The 19,320-nt window shown below is 41.1% G+C and overlaps 1 protein-coding gene across 2 annotated transcripts; it reads left to right on the top strand.

The window, feature by feature from the left end:
• The first annotated feature begins 535 nt into the window (after window positions 1-535).
• Window positions 536-19,087, top strand: LOC146674042 (uncharacterized). Of its 2 annotated transcripts, XM_085392864.1 has the most exons (5): window positions 536-769; window positions 4,098-4,168; window positions 7,483-7,916; window positions 9,942-10,202; window positions 17,420-19,087. In XM_085392864.1, exons 3-5 carry the CDS (start codon window positions 7,610-7,612, stop codon window positions 18,808-18,810), a joined length of 1,959 nt encoding a protein of 652 aa, XP_085248990.1. In that variant the 5' UTR covers window positions 536-769; window positions 4,098-4,168; window positions 7,483-7,609; the 3' UTR covers window positions 18,811-19,087. The 2 variants fall into 2 exon arrangements, with proteins under 2 accessions (XP_085248990.1, XP_085249000.1); XM_085392874.1 differs by lacking the exon at window positions 4,098-4,168.
• Window positions 19,088-19,320: the final 233 nt, after the last annotated feature.

Here is a 19,320-nt window from a genome sequence, read left to right on the forward strand (position 1 = left end):
TTGTATTCAAACACACATTACTGTGTGTCAGTAGGCATGTGTTAACAGGGACTGTAAGACACTTTAATGGCTTTAATGCATGTTTATATGTTTAACACATGTCTGTTTGTTCACACATAAACACATGTGATTTATGTCTGTTTATCTTTGACCTTGTAATTAGTTCCTACGAATCCATCATGTAAATCTCTAATAAAGTAGGAACAATGAACAGCCTGTCACACAGTTTGTTATCCTGTCTCTGCTGCTGTGTGCTGTGCTGCACTCACTCAGAGATAAGAGTTACTGTGTCCCACTGACACAGAGAGGAGAAAAATACTTGGCTTCATTTAGAAAATCGGAGCTACGGATTAAAACGACAACAAATATGTAAATGAATCATATTCAGTCACCTCATCTGCTAAAAACAAACAAACAAAGGCGTCTGCTCAGTCACGTGCTCTGCTGTGGCAACCAGCAGAGCAGGAGTGTCGGGGGGAGGGGCGACTGAATTGACCAAACGGGCTGTGAATGGACAGCAGACGGCAGAGGGAAGTGACGTCTCAGGAAGTGAAATGAGAACAGAAGTAGATGGTGAGAGAGAAGCGGTGAAACAAGGAAAACATAATAAGACAAACAACAAAGCGTAAAAGCAGAGCAACAACCAGCAGAGTGAAAGTAAACCTGTAATGTGGAGGAAACGGACAGTGAGCGCAGTGTAACCGTGACAACGAGACACGAGGACGGATTTAAAGTGATCATAAAATCGCCTCCAGACGGTCGTCGTTCGGTGAGTGGAACCAGGTTGAAATTAGCTTTATTGTCACTTCAACCATATACACCTAGTACACAGTGAAGCGAAACAACGTTCCTCCAGGACCAAGGTGCTACATGCAACTAGGGTTGCCAACTCCCTGAAAAATAAATAAGGGACACCTCGTGGCCAGGGCCGGGCGACCCAGTTGTCTTCACCCTTCCCAGTGTGGTGAATTTTCTAGCTCTTTTTTTGTGTGTGAAATTATTTTTTTAACCATTTGACTTGAAGTTGATTTAAGTAGATGCATATTCTATTCTTTGTGATATGAACACATGTGAAACAAATGATCATTTAGCCATTTATTTTTAGCTCAAAATGACAACATTAACACATAAAACAGGTCTCTTTCTTGAACAGAAGCCTGTCATGCTTAACTTTTGAGAATATAAGTAAATCTTTCTTTAAAAGAACTCTGTCCTGCTTAACTTAAAATTATATAAATTAATAGAAAGCAATAGAACGAAAAATATTCTTGTAACAGTGCACATTTAGTGCATTTAGTACAATTGGCTTCAGCTGAGGTATTATTTCAGCTTTTCTAATGCTAATCAGCTGCTCCTGTTTGTAAACCCGCTTGTTCCCATGATTACGCATCATAACTCATCATCATTATTCATCTATGTATTACTTTTATGTATTAGTGATCTATTTGTTGTAATCATCTATCCTTGCAGTTGTTTATTACACAAAATAAGTTATATTATCACACTTCTGGCCACATAGCGCTGATTTTCACTGCACATGCCCATATTAACTTTTTCCAGCCAGGTGTTTTCCTTTTCCCATTCTTCCCTTTCTCTGAGGGGAACAAACATTGCTGCTCTAATGCTGGGCTCACACTGTGCGGTTTTAGGCCCATTTTGAGACGATTTTTGAGTCGTGCGACTGATTTGGTGATCGGCCCGATTTTGGCCTTCATCGTGCGTCGTGTAGTATACGTGGGGTAACGAGAAGCGATTAACACCTCACGACCAGCTCCCGATCATCAATCGCTCGTGACGTGTCACCGCAGCCGCTCACACTGCTCACTCGCAAACACGTAAACGTCGGTGAAAAAGACTGAGCAGCACGGCTGTGCGGCGTGTGATCTGGACACAAGCAATGGAGGCACAACTTGTAGAACTTTGGAAAGCTCATCCGAGCCTTTTCGATGTGGCATCACAAAATGATCACGACCACAACAACCTGAAAATAGTTGGATTTACATTGCTGTTCAATCACAGCTGCCTGATCAATGTTTTTCATTAGCAATTTAGCAAAGTTGATGGTGGTGGTGTGTCTGTGTGAGTGAAAGACAGAGAGGGAGAGAGAGCGACAGATTTTCTGTTATAACCTTCATGTTATGGAGGCACAGTGTGAGCACTCAGGTCGCATCAGAGCATCGGGCCGTATAGTGTGAGACCCTGCATCGTGACCTACCAACTTCTAACCCCTGCGAGTCAATCGTGCAGTTTGAAAATCGCACAGTGTCTGTCCAGCTTTAGGTGTACTGTCGTCCGAGACTTGCACCGCAGTGTCGGCGTTTGTTTCCCTGTTGGCCATGCTTCTTGTTGTGGTCATCTGTTGTCTTCCGGTATTTTCTCCGCAAGCGACCTTTCCTCGACCAATGAGATGAGCGGTAATCTGAATTGTCATACTCGAATTGTCATAAGTGTGCTGTCAGCTCATTGGTCACAAAGCAGGAGAGGGTCTGGGAATTATGTTTTCAAACAAAGCGTTAATTCCATAAACATTTATAGACTACTTTTGATTCTCACTGTATTACGGGACAAAGTGCGTCCCTTACTGTACTATGTATGACTGTGCAATGACAATAAAGAGTTATCTTATCTTATCTTATCTTATTAGCTCAATACGGGACGTGTACTTTTGTTTCGAAATACAGGACGATTCCGTATTTTAAGGGACGGTTGGCAACCCTACATGCAACATAAATTTACAACATAAATTAACAAAAACTAACTATCTAACTATCTAAGGAAGATTCAGCTACAACAGCGATAAATACGCCTGTAGGGAGATGAAGAGTGCTATAATACTGAGAAACGGATCTCTGATGAGTGTTTGTAGGGATGTGGTTCAGCAAGATAAACGCCCTCTGCAATACGTCTGTAGAGACCCCTCTGCAAGTCATTTCCTTCAGTCATCAGTCCTGACAATCATGCTGAACGAAGCTTATGACCTTCAGAAGACCGAGTGCCAACTGAAATGAGCACATTTGCAGTAAATATATGAAAATGATTATAACCGCGTATTTTAATAGAAGGAATCAAACATTTTCAATACCAACAAGACCTAAGTGCTTGAGATGAAGCAGGCACGTGCAGGGGGGGGGGGCTGGAGGGGCTGGAGCACCCGCCCCTTTCCTGATGGGTGCCCAAAGTGCCCTTTTGTTGAGGCAACTTTTAAAAAATGTTTTACAGCGCTTTTCCTGCCTTTCTGGGGGGATTATATTTCACTAAAAAACGATCTAATATGCATGTCCACATAATTATGCATTATATATTATAATATTTTAAAAAACACACGCTGTATTTTAAAGAACATACATTAAGAAGCAGATTATATTAGATTTATATTTTAAATAAGACAAAATTTGGATTTTACAGCAGTAAAATGATTGTATCTCTACAGTTTAAAAATGTAATAAGCTTTGCCCCTGCACAGAGTGGATAGTGAAACAAATGGAATCATCATAATGACATTATTTCATATTTATTACTTCCTCCTCCTCATTGCTTTATTATTGTAGCTCTAGTAATAAATAATAATGTAAGGATTCTGGATCAGCACAGTGATGCCCATAGTATATACAGTATTCTGAAGAAGGTCTAAAATGTCACTGTGTGTGCGTGCATGTGTGTGTTTTATGTATATGGGTTTTTTTTAAATTATTACTCAGGATATAACATTGTCCAGAAATGCCTGGTAAGGACATGAGGAGGAAACAGTAGGAGCTGTGTGAGGCTACTAAAGGCAGTGCTATAACATTTTTCTGTCATCATTTTATTATAGATTAAGTGCAAGAGTTGTTAGGTGTGGATAATTAGATTATAGTTTATTGCAATAGCAAGTTGTGCCTTGTTCTCACATAGCAAGTGGAGAGTGATATATGAAATGATGGGATGGAAGGAAGAAGAGAAGCAAAGAGTGAATCACAGGCAGAGCCTAAATTATTTCTCACAGTTTTTTGTTGCCTTATGGTTCCAAGCGCTGTCACCAATCTTTGCATTTTGTTATTATCTCATGACACTTGTTTAATCAGCTACCATCTCTCCTATGGACTTTTTAATGTCTACAGTCTCAGATCAACACAGCCCTGCCCTCCAGCCCTATCAGCAGCAGGAGCAGCAGCAACATTGTACCCATCAGGTAAAACATCGGCTACGTTTGCTTTGCCTCGTCGCCACCTCACAACAGTGATATAGTATGATTCAGGATTTTAATGAATCGATATCACGTTATCCAAGCTAGAATCTATCGATAAATCGGTAATCAAAACCCACCCCTAGTTTCAACAAGTCAGAGATATACTGGGGAACTTCACCGTGTAGAGCTCTAAAAGTTACTACTAATTTTTTTTAAATGAACCCTAAAATGCACTGGCAGCCAATGAAGAGAAACCAAAACTCGAGTAATATGTGACCTCTTGTTTGTGCCAGTTAAAAGTCTTGCTGCAGCATTCTGTACAGACTGAAAGCAATCCAAAGCTGATTTGTTAAAGACTATTACAGCAATCCGAATGAGAAGAAATAAAAGCATGAATAATCACTCAAGTTCTGCCTTTGACAACAGTAGTTTGAGTTTATAAATGTTTTTTAGATGATATAAACAGTTCAGAAACAGTAGTTTGGAGTGTTTCTCAAGTGACTTTGAACTGTCAAATATGACACCCAGGTTTCTGTGGCTCGATTGAACTGAAAGATATAAACAACTGATATGCTGAAAAAATGATATTTCAAATGATATTTCCGAAAACATGTAATCAGGAGCAATAATTAAAGTTTCTGTTTTATCTGTATTTAACTGGAGGAAATAGTCATTTAACGATTGTTTGATTTCTGACAGACAGTTATTTAAACAAGACAATTTATAAAGCTCAGAAGCTTTGAAAGAACAGTATAACCGAATACCATCAGCATAAAGATGATACAAAATAATATTGTAACATCTGATAATTTGGCCTAGAGTGAATATATATAAAGCAAAAACAGAATCGGACCTAAAACAGATCCTTGAGGTACCCCAGAAGGCAGAACTGATGTTTTAGACAGCACTTGATTCATACAGACCAGGGGTCCCCAAGCCCAGCCCACGAGGGCCGGTATCCCTACTGGTTTTAGCTCTCACCCTGGGTCAACACACCTGAATCAAATGATTAGCTCATTACCAGGCCTCTGGAGAACTTCAAGATATGTTGAGAAGGTAATTTATCCATTTAAATCAGCTGTGATGGATCAAGGACACATCTAAAACCTGCAAGGACACCGGCCCTCGTGGACTGGGATTGGGGACCCCTGCTACAGACAGTAAAAGATCTCACAGATGGATACGGCATAAGCTATTTTAAAACAACACCAAGCCATGGAGGGCTTTAAAAACAAATACTAAAATTTGTCTGAGGCTGAGATTACAGGATTGTTGGGCTTCATTTCTGTACTGAACAGTGATTTTAAGATTAGCTAGTAAATAACAATTAGCTAATGTTGTTCATGAGACTAAGGTCATCTCACTTTGGCAATGTAACTATAATATGACCAATATTAAAGTTATTATTATATTAATTATTATTAGTAATTACAGCAATGAACTTGAACTCAGTGTCAAATACTGAGCTCCAGTAAAGATTCAAGTTGCAGTCATTTATATTTCCTAAATCTTCACTCGAAGACAGGTTCCTTTGACAGTGTATATATAGATGTATCATATACAAGAGACAAATATTGTTCTTTTAATATGTTGGCATTACTAAATTTGGCTTAATGCTTACATATTTGTGTAAAAAGAAAATGTACGAGCTGTGATAACGGTTTCTGATAGAATGAAGAGTAGACTGATATATGAAATATTCCTTTATTGGGTGAGAAAATCAGACCATGTCATAACTGCTTTAAGTCACACAGAATAGATATCAGACCCTTAAACAGGCTGACTTCTGCTAAATGGGTCAAACTGGGCAGAAAGTACGCAAACACATAACATCCTTATAGAATATGATGTAACACTATAGATCAACTTACCTCAGAATATATAAAGCATATAAACAATTACAGCAATATGATGCAACAAACACAGCAGTTCTACTAATCCAAAATACTCAAAGCTTCATAGAACTGGAACAAACATTTATTTTTAGGTCCATTCTGCTGCTGATACATACTTTAGGTTTCTGAATGTTAAACTTGTTGCTGCCTTTCATAGTGTGTAACTTGAAGGCCCTGAGTACTTTCTCCCACACTGAAAACAATGGGAGGATAAAATTATTTGAACATTACCTAATAAGACTGATTCAGGACAGACAATTAGTTATGTTAAACTTTTCTAGCAGTCCTTCACAAACAGGGAACAGTCTGTCTATTCTCTCCATCTGTCAGCTGCTGCTGGCTCTTCCTCCTCCTCTTCCTCACACACTGCTGAGTTTGTCCTGGTGGATCATCAGGGGTGCAAAGCCTCACAGATGATGTGCAGCAGTGGGTCCCTCAGTCTGTCCTCACTCTGGACACTTGCAGTTGTCACACATGGAAATCAAATGTGTGATAAGCTGCAGGATTCAAACACAAGTGTAACTTATAAATACATGTTCATACTTTTATTCCACAATCAGAGAGAAAGAAAAAGAGAGAGAGTGCAGGACAGATAGATGAATAAAGCACCTTTCTTTTAGCTTAACAAGTGAACCATCAAAACAAAAGAAGTGACATAAAAGTTAGTACTTAATTTTAAAAGTTTACTCTTTGGCTGTCCCATTTGAGCTGTCCACCATTTTTTCGAAAATTATCCACAACCATCGCCAGGCTATGAATCCTGGGATAGGTTGAGCCACCAAAGAACCCAACCCATCCTTGAAATCCATGAAAAAAGAGGACGCATTTGTGGGCCGCATTGGGAGCAGCCTTTGAACAAGGACAGCCTTTGTCACCTGGCTGTGGCATAATCGGCCTCCAAAGGATGCGGCCTATGAATTGGGACACAGCTTTTGACTTATCTTGGACTTTATTTCATTTAGACACACAGTCAGAAATGTTTTGAGATTATTTAAAAATGATATTGTGCTCATAAATATATTATTTGTTATAAATATTGATTAGTGTGTAATTAAATCGTCTAGTAAATTGATGCGTTCTCATAAACGTGTTGAATGAATCCAGTGTGCATTTTAAAGATAATAGTAAACTAGTTAAAAACCCATCGTATTGTTGGGGAGAGAATGAAAACAGATGAAGCTGATTTTTAGATACTAACAGTCTCTTCTCTGGGGATCAGAGTGGGTTTCATGAAGAAAGAGGGACGATGGATAGTTTGTTATATTTGGAATCAGAAATCAGGAAAGCTCAAACAAATAAGGAAATGATGATAGCAGTCTTCTTTAATACGAGTAAATGGATGATTGTTCTATCGAATTATAAAATTGATGAAAGAATATAATTATCCTTGTTTTTCCTGCTATTCTCCTGTCCACACTCCAGTCCAGTAGGCGGGATTAATGCACCTGTAAGCTGATTTGTCAAACGCCATCAGGCCCCGAAGAAGAACGGAGGAGGACAGCACTACTGTGGTAGAGGAGCGGTGTGTGTGCAGACATGGCTGCTGTTGATGAAGCGGACTGAACTTGGAGGAGAGACACAAACTGAAGTATTGATCCCGTCACATCAGTGTGGATCTGATACCAACGTCTGGATCGCTTCATCGATGCTTGTATCGATCCGCTCAGCCCCAGTTGAAGCAGCGATGAGTTCAGCTCAGTATCTGAGAGAGTTCATCAAGGAGAGACTAACTGCTGTTTGTGAAGAAATCTTCTCAGAGGTTCAAAAAACCATCGTCCAGTATGAGGAGGAGATCAACCGTCAGCACAGACTGCTGGATATCAGCTGGAAACCCGACAGAAACTCACACATCATAGGTATGGACATGTTTTTAACTCTGTGCTGTTCAAGCTCAGATTCTTCAGTGTGACTGACTTTACTAGAAGATGTTAAACTGGGTATTTATCAGTGCTGTGGGTCAGTGTCCAGTGATGGACTATGTTGGACTGGTGCAGGTCCATGGTCACTGATAGATTCGTTTTTAAAACATTTTAATTGATTTATTTATTAAACTTTTTTTTCTCTAACATATTCCAGTGTTGAGTACATCAGGTGTGTGTTGGATCCTCTGTAAACACTGAGGCTGTGCAGTAAAGATCTAGTTAGATGTCAGCAGAAAACACATTTAACAAGTTGTTAACAGACTTCTCTGCAGTTGAAGTGAAGCTTCATTTAAAGAAGGATTTCAGACACTGATGTTTTCATGGTGTCACCCTGCAGTTTACTTTGGTGAACTTTGTGTCTTTGCTCACAGTGAGGAGCTTCAATGCTAACATGTTAGCATGTAGCTATGAGTGTGCACAACTATTTCCCTGAGCTGTTGTGTGTGTGTGTTGTGAGAATAGATTATTGTAGTATTAGGGATTTAGTTGTATTAACCATAGTAAAGCATTATATTAATTATTTATTTAAGTAGGTCATAGGTCAAGCTACTAAACATTCACACATAGAGCACACACACAGAATTGGGAGAATAGGTCAGAGGTGTAGGTGAGAAGCAGAGGCGACGGCAAGCTGCCTTTGGTGGGATAAGGTGTTGGTAAGCCAAAGCCAGGAGAACATAGTGTGTGAAGAAGTGGGCAGCAAGGACACGAGATAGGGAGGCAGGAGATAGAGGCATTAGCAGGCACATAGTTTTGAGAGACAAAGGTTGTTGATAATATCTGTGCTGTTGGGACTGCCCCAGCAGATTTTGATGTTGGAGGCTGAGCTGTGAACATCCCCATGTACATGTAATAAAATTAATTGATTATTTATTTTGAGAAAAAAACAGGAATGGAATATTACACTGTTTCATGATACCTTGTAGAGAAAGAATGTGAATGCTTAGGTTTTATGACTGTTACGACCCCCTCTGCTAGGCGTCAGGGAGGGAGTAACATACACGAGCCCCCCAACACAAAACTGAGTAAAGCAAAAGGTTTTATTTACAAACTTTAAACAGAAAACCGACAGGGCTGTGCAACAGACCACTGGGCAGACAATTATTACATAAAGAAAGAACAGTCACGAGTAAAAGTTAAAGGGTAACTAAGGCAGGCTGGCCGCACACAAAATAAAAGCTAGGGTTTTAACTAAGGCAAGCCAGCTTCACAAAATCCTACTCACAGCCAGCTAGCAGCTCAAAACTCTAATCAGGCTAAGTTTAAAGCATGCACCAAGATTCGACAAAGTTCAGCAATATGAAAAAGTTCAACAAAGATTGACGAGGGAGGCACGAAGGGCAAACTGCATGTTCAGTCCTAAGCAGCAGCCACTGAGTGAAGGACCTCCAGCCTTTTGTAGCCACAGGTGGGTACGATCAGCCACTGATTGCCTCTTGGAGCATCACGGGATCCCGGGGCAGCCAATCGTCCGTGTGGTCTGGCACACTTCATTCTGCATACGAGAGGGTTGGCACGGGTCTCCCAGTAACCAATCACACACACGAGTCCTGGAACACATTGATTTACCTAGAGGAAGGCGGGGCCACCTGAGGCCGGAGGCCGTAACAATGACTCGGTGGGGGTTGAGGCTATAAGAGTGTGTGTAACTGTCAGACACTTCGAGATCTGCAGCACCCCTCCCATGCACATCTCCCGTCCGTATTGCTCAAAGAGTCGGTATGGAATGAAGAGAATTGTATTGATTAAATAGATTGTTGATTGAGCATTAAAACACAAAGTGTTGTTCTTCCTTTAGCCCGGAGATCAAAGAATTGGGTTTTTAAAAGTGTGTGGCTCATAATGGGTCATATGACAGGCTGATCACCATTTGTTCAGGTTTTGATTCATGCTTTTAAAAATTAGTTTTTCTATCAACACATTAGTGATTATTGTTCTTGTGTTTCTTTGTTCCTCAAGACCTCCCACAACAACATGACTGTGAGGAAGAGGAGGGTCTGGATGAGCAGCAGGTCTGTAACCAGGAGAGGAACTCCAGTCTGGACCAGGAGGACCAGCCTCCACAGATTAAAGAGGAACAGGAGGAGCTCTGCAGCATTCAGGAGGGAGAGCAACTTGTACTGAAGCAGGAGACTGAAGGCATTATCGTCTGGACTGATGAAGAGCAGCTCAGACTGATGGAGACCATCCGGAAACCTGTGATAAAGTTACACAGAATAGGTATGTAAAACTGTGATTTTTAAAAATAAATAAATAAATTTTAATAACAGTGATTATGTCTCATGGGCAGCACAGTGGAACAGTGGTTAGTACTGTTGCCCCACAGCAACAAGGTCCTGAGTTTGACCTGAAGTGACCTGTCCAAGATGAACCCTGCCTCTCCCTATGGTAGCTGGGATTGGCTTCAGCACCCTCACTATACCATAAGGACATAGTAAATGGTAAATGGCCTGTATTTGTATAGCGCTTTACTTAGTCCCTAAGGACGCCAAAGCGCTTTACACTACATCCAGTCATCCACCCATTCACACACTGGTGATGGCAAGCTACATTGTAGCCACAGCTGCTCTGGGGCGCACTGACAGAGGTGAGGCTGCCGGACACTGGCGCCACTGGGCCCTCTGACCACCACCAGTAGGCAACAGGTGAAGTGTCTTGCCCAAGGACACAACGACAGAGACTGTCCAAGCTGGGGCTCGAACCGTCAAAGTTGCATTTGTTTTTAGAGGCACAGGAAGAATTGAAGGTCCCAAAGTAATTAGCAACATGAATGAATTTCTTCAGCCTGATATTTGGTTTTCATTTACATAAACACATTTCCACCATTAACTCATGCAAAAAGGTGAAAATTTATGCATGTGTGTTTAGAAGGTTTCAGGAAATCTGAGCTGGCAGCAATCACTTCAGAGTGTCGGGTCAGAACACTTGCAAATGTTTGGATATGAGAGGAACAAACAGGCAGAATCCAGGAATAAAGTTGTCATTCTTTACATTTCAAGTTGAGAATGTGGCCACAGCAGGGCAAGAGTGTGTGCGTGTGTGGTTTCTGTCGACAAAGCATAATGATACAAACCAATTAGAACTCAAATTACATACAATACATTATATAACTAAATAAACATATTACTTCAGCCAGGACAATGTGAAACATGAGTTTTCACCCACTGCTCAGACAAAATCTACACAGAAAAACAAAGACAACAACACAAGTTTCATTTTGTTTTGTTATCAGTTTAAGTTAAAGAATAACATGTTTCCTCTGCAGCATGGAAATCTTTAGATGTGTACAGTTTACAGGTCTGGGTAAGTATGAATAAATATTCCTATTCTGTTTTGGAAAATATGGAATTCAGAGTTTCTAAACTGAAATTTATCAGACAAGAAGAGATTTCTCATGGTATTTCAAGCACAGCCAAAACATTTACGTATAAGAGAGCTCTGCCCCAGCATGCCTTCTTATAATTGTAGCCAATCCAGACATCCACATTCATTTAACAAAAAACAACAACATCTATGTATTTCATATATCACAGATATTCACATATGAAGCTGAAATTTGAAATTTTCTTATGAAAGTGTCAGAACTTATGTTCTTAGGCCTGTGGCCCAGTGTTTTGATTTTGCATTATTGTTTATTAGTCTGTTTTCTTCTTGGTTCTTGTTTACTAGTGTTTTGGTTTTTGTTCAGTATTTCTTAGCTTGTGGATTCCTTTGCCCCTCATGTCACTCTGGTCGCTGTACTGTGTACTGTGTTAGTATTGTGTCTCTGAGTTCAGTCTGTGGATTTCCTGCTTTACTTGTCTCATGTTAATGTAATCTGCTTTACAGTGGCTTGCAAAAGTATTCGGTCCCCTTGAACTTTTCCACATTTTGTCACATTACAGCCACAAACATGAATCAATTTTATTGGAATTCCACGTGAAAGACCAACACAAAGTGGTGTACATGTGAGAAGTGGAACGAAAATCATACATGATTCCAAACATTTTTTACAAATAACTGAAAAGTGGGGTGTGCGTAATTATTCAGCCCCCTCTGGTCTGAGCAGTCAGTTGCCCATAGACATTGCCTGATGAGTGCTAATGACTAAATAGAGTGCACCTGTGTGTAATCTAATGTCAGTACAAATACAGCTGCTCTGTGACGGCCTCAGAGGTTGTCTAAGAGAATATTGGGAGCAACAACACCATAAAGTCCAAAGAACACAGCAGACAGGTCAGGGATAAAGTTATTGAGAAATGTAAAGCAGGCTTAGGCTACAAAAAGATTGCCCAAGCCTTTCTGTCTCTTGGCTCTCGGTGAAGGCGGTCGCACTTTTTCTCCTCTCCTCCTTCCCCTTATCTTCCCTGCTTAGCCTCTTGTGTCCTTGTCTTGTCTCATGTGCATTACTTTCCCTGGAACAGTCTCTCGCTGTCGTTCTCTAAAACCTAAAAGAGAATTATGGATTTGATCAACTGGTCTCTGAATGCTATTGACACCCTCTTCTCAACGAGAAGTCTGGGCTCGGGAAAGCCTGAGTGCCCTGGAGGGACTTTCCCTGCCGGATACACGATGGATGGGTGGCAGACCTGGAGGATCTTGTGCCTGGCGGGACTGTCTATCGAGGACGCTGAAGACATCTACCTATTCGGAACCATGATAACAGGGTTCTTGCTGATCGGAGCTGGCTTGGCCCTGACCTATCGGAGAAATAAGAGAGCGGAACCAGCTGTTCAAACCCCCCCCAAGGCTGACCGCTGGAATTGAAGCGACGGGACGAGGCGCGACCTCTCACACCGAACGTAGCATGGGTTAACACCTTGGAGACGCTTACAGCTGCCGTGAAGACTCAAACTAACACCATTGAGCATATGATGGGATACATCAGAGAGGGGCCTGCTCATATTGACACCCTTGAGCGAAAGTTGGAACACATCGCAGAACGGCTCACTGCAGCTGTGGGGTCTCAGAATCAAAAGAATGACAACACCACGGAACAGAAGTTTGATACCATCATGGGGAGGCTCGCGGCTCTCCAACGGGAGATCGAGAGACCAGTGTCAGAGTGCTAAATTCGGAGCTGCAAAGCTCTCCAGAAATATGAAAAAGAGAAATTTGTAAAGGAGAAATCAACAATATTCAACATATGGACACCACGGCGCCAGCTGCTCAGGCCTGAGGCTGGAGCCCACCAAAACAACTCCCTGATAACGACTGTGTGATGACTATTCTTCCCATCCCATGCAAGGCCACCTGGGTTGGCTGGCAGACTGTTTACTTAGCCTGATAGGGCGAAGGACACTGTCTCAGCTGAACTCTGGACACGCACACACATACACTTACACTGATAAGCACGCACTCATCCCCCTCCCTTTCCAAACGCCTTCGATGCTTGTTTCCTGCGGGGGAAGACTGCGGGTCTGCGTGCCGCGCTGAAATGGTAGCGCTGTATAGGACGACTGCTGTGTTCCTTCGGATTACCCCCCACCCCCCTATCCACCCCTGTGGCTAGTCACGTGCTCTAATGCTGTGATGTGGACATTAATGTGCTCTCTGTGAAGAGGAGTTTTTTTTGTTTCCTGTTCTCATGCTGTCCTCCCATAGGTGCCCAGCGTGAGAAGAGGTCTCTTTTTTTCCTCTTGTACTTTTTCCCATTGTTGTGTAATTTTTCAGTGTTTTCTCTGCAACGCTGCCGATCTCCGACTGTATTCCCATGTGATGTCCTTGTTGTGTGTGTAAGTCGGGGGGTCCTATTCCTCTGCGGGGCAACCTGCATATGGCCAATAAAGCATTCATTCAATTCAATTCAACATCCCACGGAGCACTGTTCAAGCGATCATTCAGAAATGGAAGGAGTATGGCACAACTGTAAACCTACCAAGACAAGGCCGTCCACCTAAACTCACAGGCCGAACAAGGAGAGCGCTGATCAGAAGAGCAGCCAAGAGGCCCATGGTGACTCTGGACGAGCTGCAGAGATCTACAGCTCAGGTGGGGGAATCTGTCCATAGGACAACTATTAGTCGTGCACTGCACAAAGTTGGCCTTTATGGAAGAGTGGCAAGAAGAAAGTTGTTAACAGAAAACCATAAGAAGTCCTGTTCGCAGTTTGCCACAAGCCATGTGGGGGACACAGCAAACATGTGGAAGAAGGTGCTCTGGTCAGATGAGACCAAAATGGAACTTTTTGGCCAAAAAGCAAAACGCTATGTGTGACGGAAAACTAACATTGCACATCACTCTGAACACACCATCCCCACTGTCAAATATGGTGGTGGCAGCATCATGCTCTGGGAGTGCTTCTCTTCAGCAGGGACAGCGAAGCTGGTCAGAGTTGATGGGAAAATAGATGGAGCCAAATACAGGGCAATCTTGGAAGAAAACCTCTTGGAGCAAAAGACTTGAGACTGGGGCAGAGGTTCACCTTCCAGCAGGACAACGACCCTAAACATAAAGCCAGGGCAACAATGGAATGGTTTAAAACAAAACGCATCCATGTGTTAGAATGGCCCAGTCAAAGTCCAGATCTAAATCCAATCGAGAGTCTGTGGCAAGATCTTAAAACTGCTGTTCACAAACGCTGTCCATCTGACTGAGCTGGAGCTGTTTTGCAAAGAAGAATGGGCAAGGATTTCAGTCTGTAGATGTGCAAAGCTGGTAGAGACAGACCCTAAAATAGCGGTCCCCAACCTTTTTTGCGCCACGGACCGATTTATGCCTGACAATATTTTCACGGACCGGCCTTTAAGGTGTAGCGGATAAATACAACAAAATAAAACTAGTACCGGTACCGAAAAAAAGAAGTTTTATTCATAACACACGTGAAAAGACCCAGGAAAACCGAGTTAACGATAAAAACGATAACAAAATAACGCTGAAAATGATAAAAACCCTGAAAACCATACATTTCACACCTGAGCCTCAACTCTCGCGGCCCGGTACCAAACGATTCACGGACTGGTACCGGTCCGAGGCCCGTGGGTTGGGGACCACTGCCCTAAAACACTGGCAGCTATAATTGCAGCAAAAGGTAGTTCTACAAAGTATTGACTCAGGGGGCTGAATAATTACGCACACCCCACTTTTCAGTTATTTATTTGTAAAAAATGTTTGGAATCATGTATGATTTTCGTTCCATTTCTCACTTCTCCTCTTCCTTGTCTTGTCTTGCCTAATAAGTTCCAGCTGTGTGTCCACCTGTTCCTCTTTTCCTCATGTTCCTGCCAGTGTGTTTTAATCTCCTGTCAGTTGGTAATTGTTGTCGCATTGTTAACATTGGTTCACCTTTTTCTTATGCTGTGTGTTCTGTCTGCCTGCAAAAGTTTATGATTGTATATTCAGTTTTCTTATGTTGGAGTTGAGCATTAACCCTTTAAGACCTACCATAGAACCAAGTCTGCCAGAGCTTATATTATATTTTTACATGCTGTAGTGCCATTTTTAGGAGCATTTCAAGTTGATATACATCAATACAACCATTATAGCCTAAATCTTAATAATATGTATGCATTAAGTGTATAGTACTTACATAAATTGCAAAACAGTGCAATAAACTACAAAAAAATTGAAAATTGTTTTTGTTTTTTTAACATTATTTCTAGTTAGAGAAATTTAAGAGGCTTATCCCTCAAAACTGTAAATACAAAAAAGTTGCACAAAATAGTTTCCTACCACAGGAAATTTATTTTAAGTGTCTTCATAATTTTATTTTTGAAATACACCAATTTTCATATACTGCAGGAAAAATGCAAATAAATATTATAATGCAAATTTGCAAAATAACAGCATATGCAGGACAGCATATTTCCAGCAGTGCAATATGAGTCCTAAGCATCCCAGAAACGACACAGAAAGTCATAAAGTCAAATATAACTTTAAAAAACATCAGTATAGGCTCATAAGGCCCCGATGGTAAAAAACTACATTTCCGCAAAATGACTTCACTTCCGGTTTCGGGCAGGTCATGGTGGACATCAGGGCTGCCACGATTAGGTCGACTATCAAAATCGTCGATGACTAATTTAATAGTCGACGCGTCGTTTGAAGCTTTGTAAGATCCCAAAAGACGCAGGAATAAGTAGCAGGATTTAAGAGTGTAATAACGGAGCTGTGTCCCAAAATTCATAGCACAGCCCAGCTCAGTTTCCAACAATGGCGGCAGCTAGTTAGTTTTAATATTACGCTTATTATTCTTTCTGGGTCACAAAATAAACATTTAACATATTTTCAGGCGAGAATGTAGCTGTGTTTACCTCAAATATCTGCTCAGTTTATCAAGACACCGCATATTTTCAAAAGCGCTCCGATGTTTTCGGAGACGTCTGTTACCCACTAGCTCGATAGCTAGCCAGGGGCAAGGCTCACTAGAGCTGTGAGAGCACCGGACTCCCGGCAAATCGTTTTCAAACCCACCGCCGTCTTTCGCTACTCATTTTAAACATATATAAGTCACTTAGATAACTTAAAAATGTTATTGTTTGGCTTTTTTAGTATTTTATTTGTTCCTGAGTAAATCGGTTTGGCTGAGATTAAAGTTATAGTTTTTACACAGCTGAATAAATGTCAAGCAGACAGCTGATTATCAGAAGTGTGAGATGCTCCAGAATATACTCCAGTGTCCTGTTATATTTTAGATAGCAAGGAGTTTATTAAACTTCACCGAAACAATCTGCAAATTTCATTAAAATTTAATAAACTATCATCTTGTCTTTATTTTTAGTTAGCACATACCTTAAACACTTAAAGCTGTAAGCTAATGATAGTTATATATGAGCAGATGCTGCTGGTGCAATAAGCTGTACGTTTTACGTTCAATGGATGATGATCTGATTAGTCGACTAATCGCAAAAATAATCGGTGACTAGTCGACTATCAAAATAATCGTTTGTGGCAGCCCTAGTGGACATGCGATAGTTCACGCTGATGGATGTAGGAAGTGTTATGAACAGCTGATCGGCAAAGTGTGTTTCGGGAATATTTTGTTTTTGTTCCTGCAAGCGCTTTTTATGCAGTTTTTGCAAAGCTATATGTGGAAGGAACTGTGACTTAGGACAAGCTGATGGCATAAGATGTAAGTACAAATTCTCCGGTTTCGTATGCAAAAAAAATTGTTGCGCTAGCTCACGTGGTTGCAGTGCTACCGGGATTTTAAAATAGTTACGCAAAACGGAGCGTGCCCGCTCCAACCGGCTTTAAAGGGTTAAAGCTGTTTTGACTCTACGTTTGCCTCTATGAGTTCTGCGTTTGGGTCCTCGTCTCCTGCCTGCACACAGCACACACCATGACAGAACTAAACATTTCCATCAGTGCCTTAATAATTTTTCACATTTGTACACTTTAAATTTTAGTGGTATGTGTGAGCAACATGCTTACTATGTAGAGATCTGCTTATGGTTCAGACCAGTAAACATTTTCGCAAATGTTTGTTTTGCTATCATTTTTCTTCCTTGTGCCTTCAGATGTCCTACACCAACATGCTATTGAGGAAGAAGAGGCTCTTACAGAACAGCGGGTCTTTAACCAGGAGAGGAACTCTAGTCTGGACCAGGAGGACCCAGAGCCTCCACAGATTAAAGAGGAACAGGAGGAACTGTGCAGAAGTCAGGAGGGAGAGCAGCTTGGACTGAAGCAGGAGAGTGATACCTTCATGAAGACTCCTACTTATGAGGAAAGTCACCACAGTGAACCAGAACCAAACAGTGAGCAGCTCCTTTCTCACAGCTCTCCTGAAGCAGAGAGCAGATATCATGAAGAAAATGGGCATGTGGACTCTGGATCTACTAGAAATGCAGAGCTGAAGAAGAGACATCACAGTCAGAGAGTAGACAACAGTCCTGTGTCAGTGAGTCAAAGTAGAACTGACACAAAGAACAAGTCTGTACAATGTGACGTGTGTGGAAAAAGTTTACAGAATAAATACAAAATGACTACACATCTAAGAGTTCACACAGGTGAGAAGCCGTATTCTTGTAACACCTGTGGGAAAAGATTTACTACCTCATCAACATTAAAAACACACATGAGAATTCATGCTGGCGAGAAACCGTATTCTTGTAATGCCTGTGGGAAAAGATTTATTCAGAAGTCACAACTGGAAAGTCATATAAGAATTCACACAGGTGAGAAACCATATCCTTGTACCACCTGTGGTAAAAGATTCGCTCTTCCAGCAGCATGCAAAACACACATGAGAATTCACACAGGTGAGAACTTGTATTCTTGTAGGACCTGTGGAAAAAGATTTGCTAGCCCATCAGCGTTCAAAAAACACATGAGAATTCACGCTGGTGAGATGCCGTATTCATGTAGCACCTGTGGGAAAAGATTTGCTGCATCATCAGTGTTCAAAAAACACACAAGAATTCACACAGTTGAGAAGCTGTATTCCTGTGGCTTCTGTGGAAAAAGATTTGCTGTCTCCTCAGCATTAAAAACACACATGAGAATTCACACTGGTGAGAAGCCGTATTCTTGTAATGCCTGTGGGAAAAGATTTATTCAGAAGTCACAACTGGAAAGTCATATAAGAATTCACACAGGTGAGAAACCATATCTTTGTACCACCTGTGGTCAAAGATTTGCTCACGCATCAGCATGCAAAAGACACATGAGAATTCACACAGGTGAGAAGCCGTATTCTTGTAACACCTGTGGGAAAAGATTTATTCAGAAATCACATTTGAACTGTCATGTAAGAATTCACACAGGTGAGAAACCGTATCCTTGTAGCATCTGTGGGGAAAGGTTTGTCCAGAGGATAAAATTAAAGAAGCACATGAGAATTCATGCGCGTTCAAATGTTCATACTAAGAAAATGCGGGACAGCTGTGAGTCATCGCTAAACACGTGAGTGAAAAGATGATCCATATTCAGGCCATTATTTTTCTGTCTAGAGCAGTAAAGAACTCTCAGCATTGTTTGTTCAGTTTATTTTATTAATTGTATCAGGGAAACTCTGATCTTATATTTCATGAAGCTTTAAATTCTGTATGCTCCTGTTCTGTTGGTTCATTGTTTAGCTATGTTGTTTATTATTACTGTTTTATATCCTATATTGGGACAAATGCCCCAAAAAACTCAATAAATAAACACAATAAAAATGGAAGAATTGAGCAACAGTCAAGAATTGTGTTTATTCTTGTAAGGGAGCAAAAGTATCAAATACCAAGTGTCATGCTTGAAGGGGGAAGTCCCCAATACATTTTGTCAGTCCCACCCTCCTTTGCCTTAAAACTGTCACACAATAACACTTTTCCTTCAAAAGGGCAGTTATGAGTGTGTGAACTATAATGAGCAGCTAAAATGTTTTTTGCAATCTTGGCATATTTCCAGGCACTAAGTGTATCTTTGACTATAATAC

Source organism: Rhamphochromis longiceps, linkage group LG3 (assembly GCF_057381845.1).
Source record: "Rhamphochromis longiceps isolate RC_006_pf linkage group LG3, R_longiceps_female_GT1.1, whole genome shotgun sequence".
In the NCBI taxonomy this organism is placed as follows: domain Eukaryota; kingdom Metazoa; phylum Chordata; class Actinopteri; order Cichliformes; family Cichlidae; genus Rhamphochromis; species Rhamphochromis longiceps.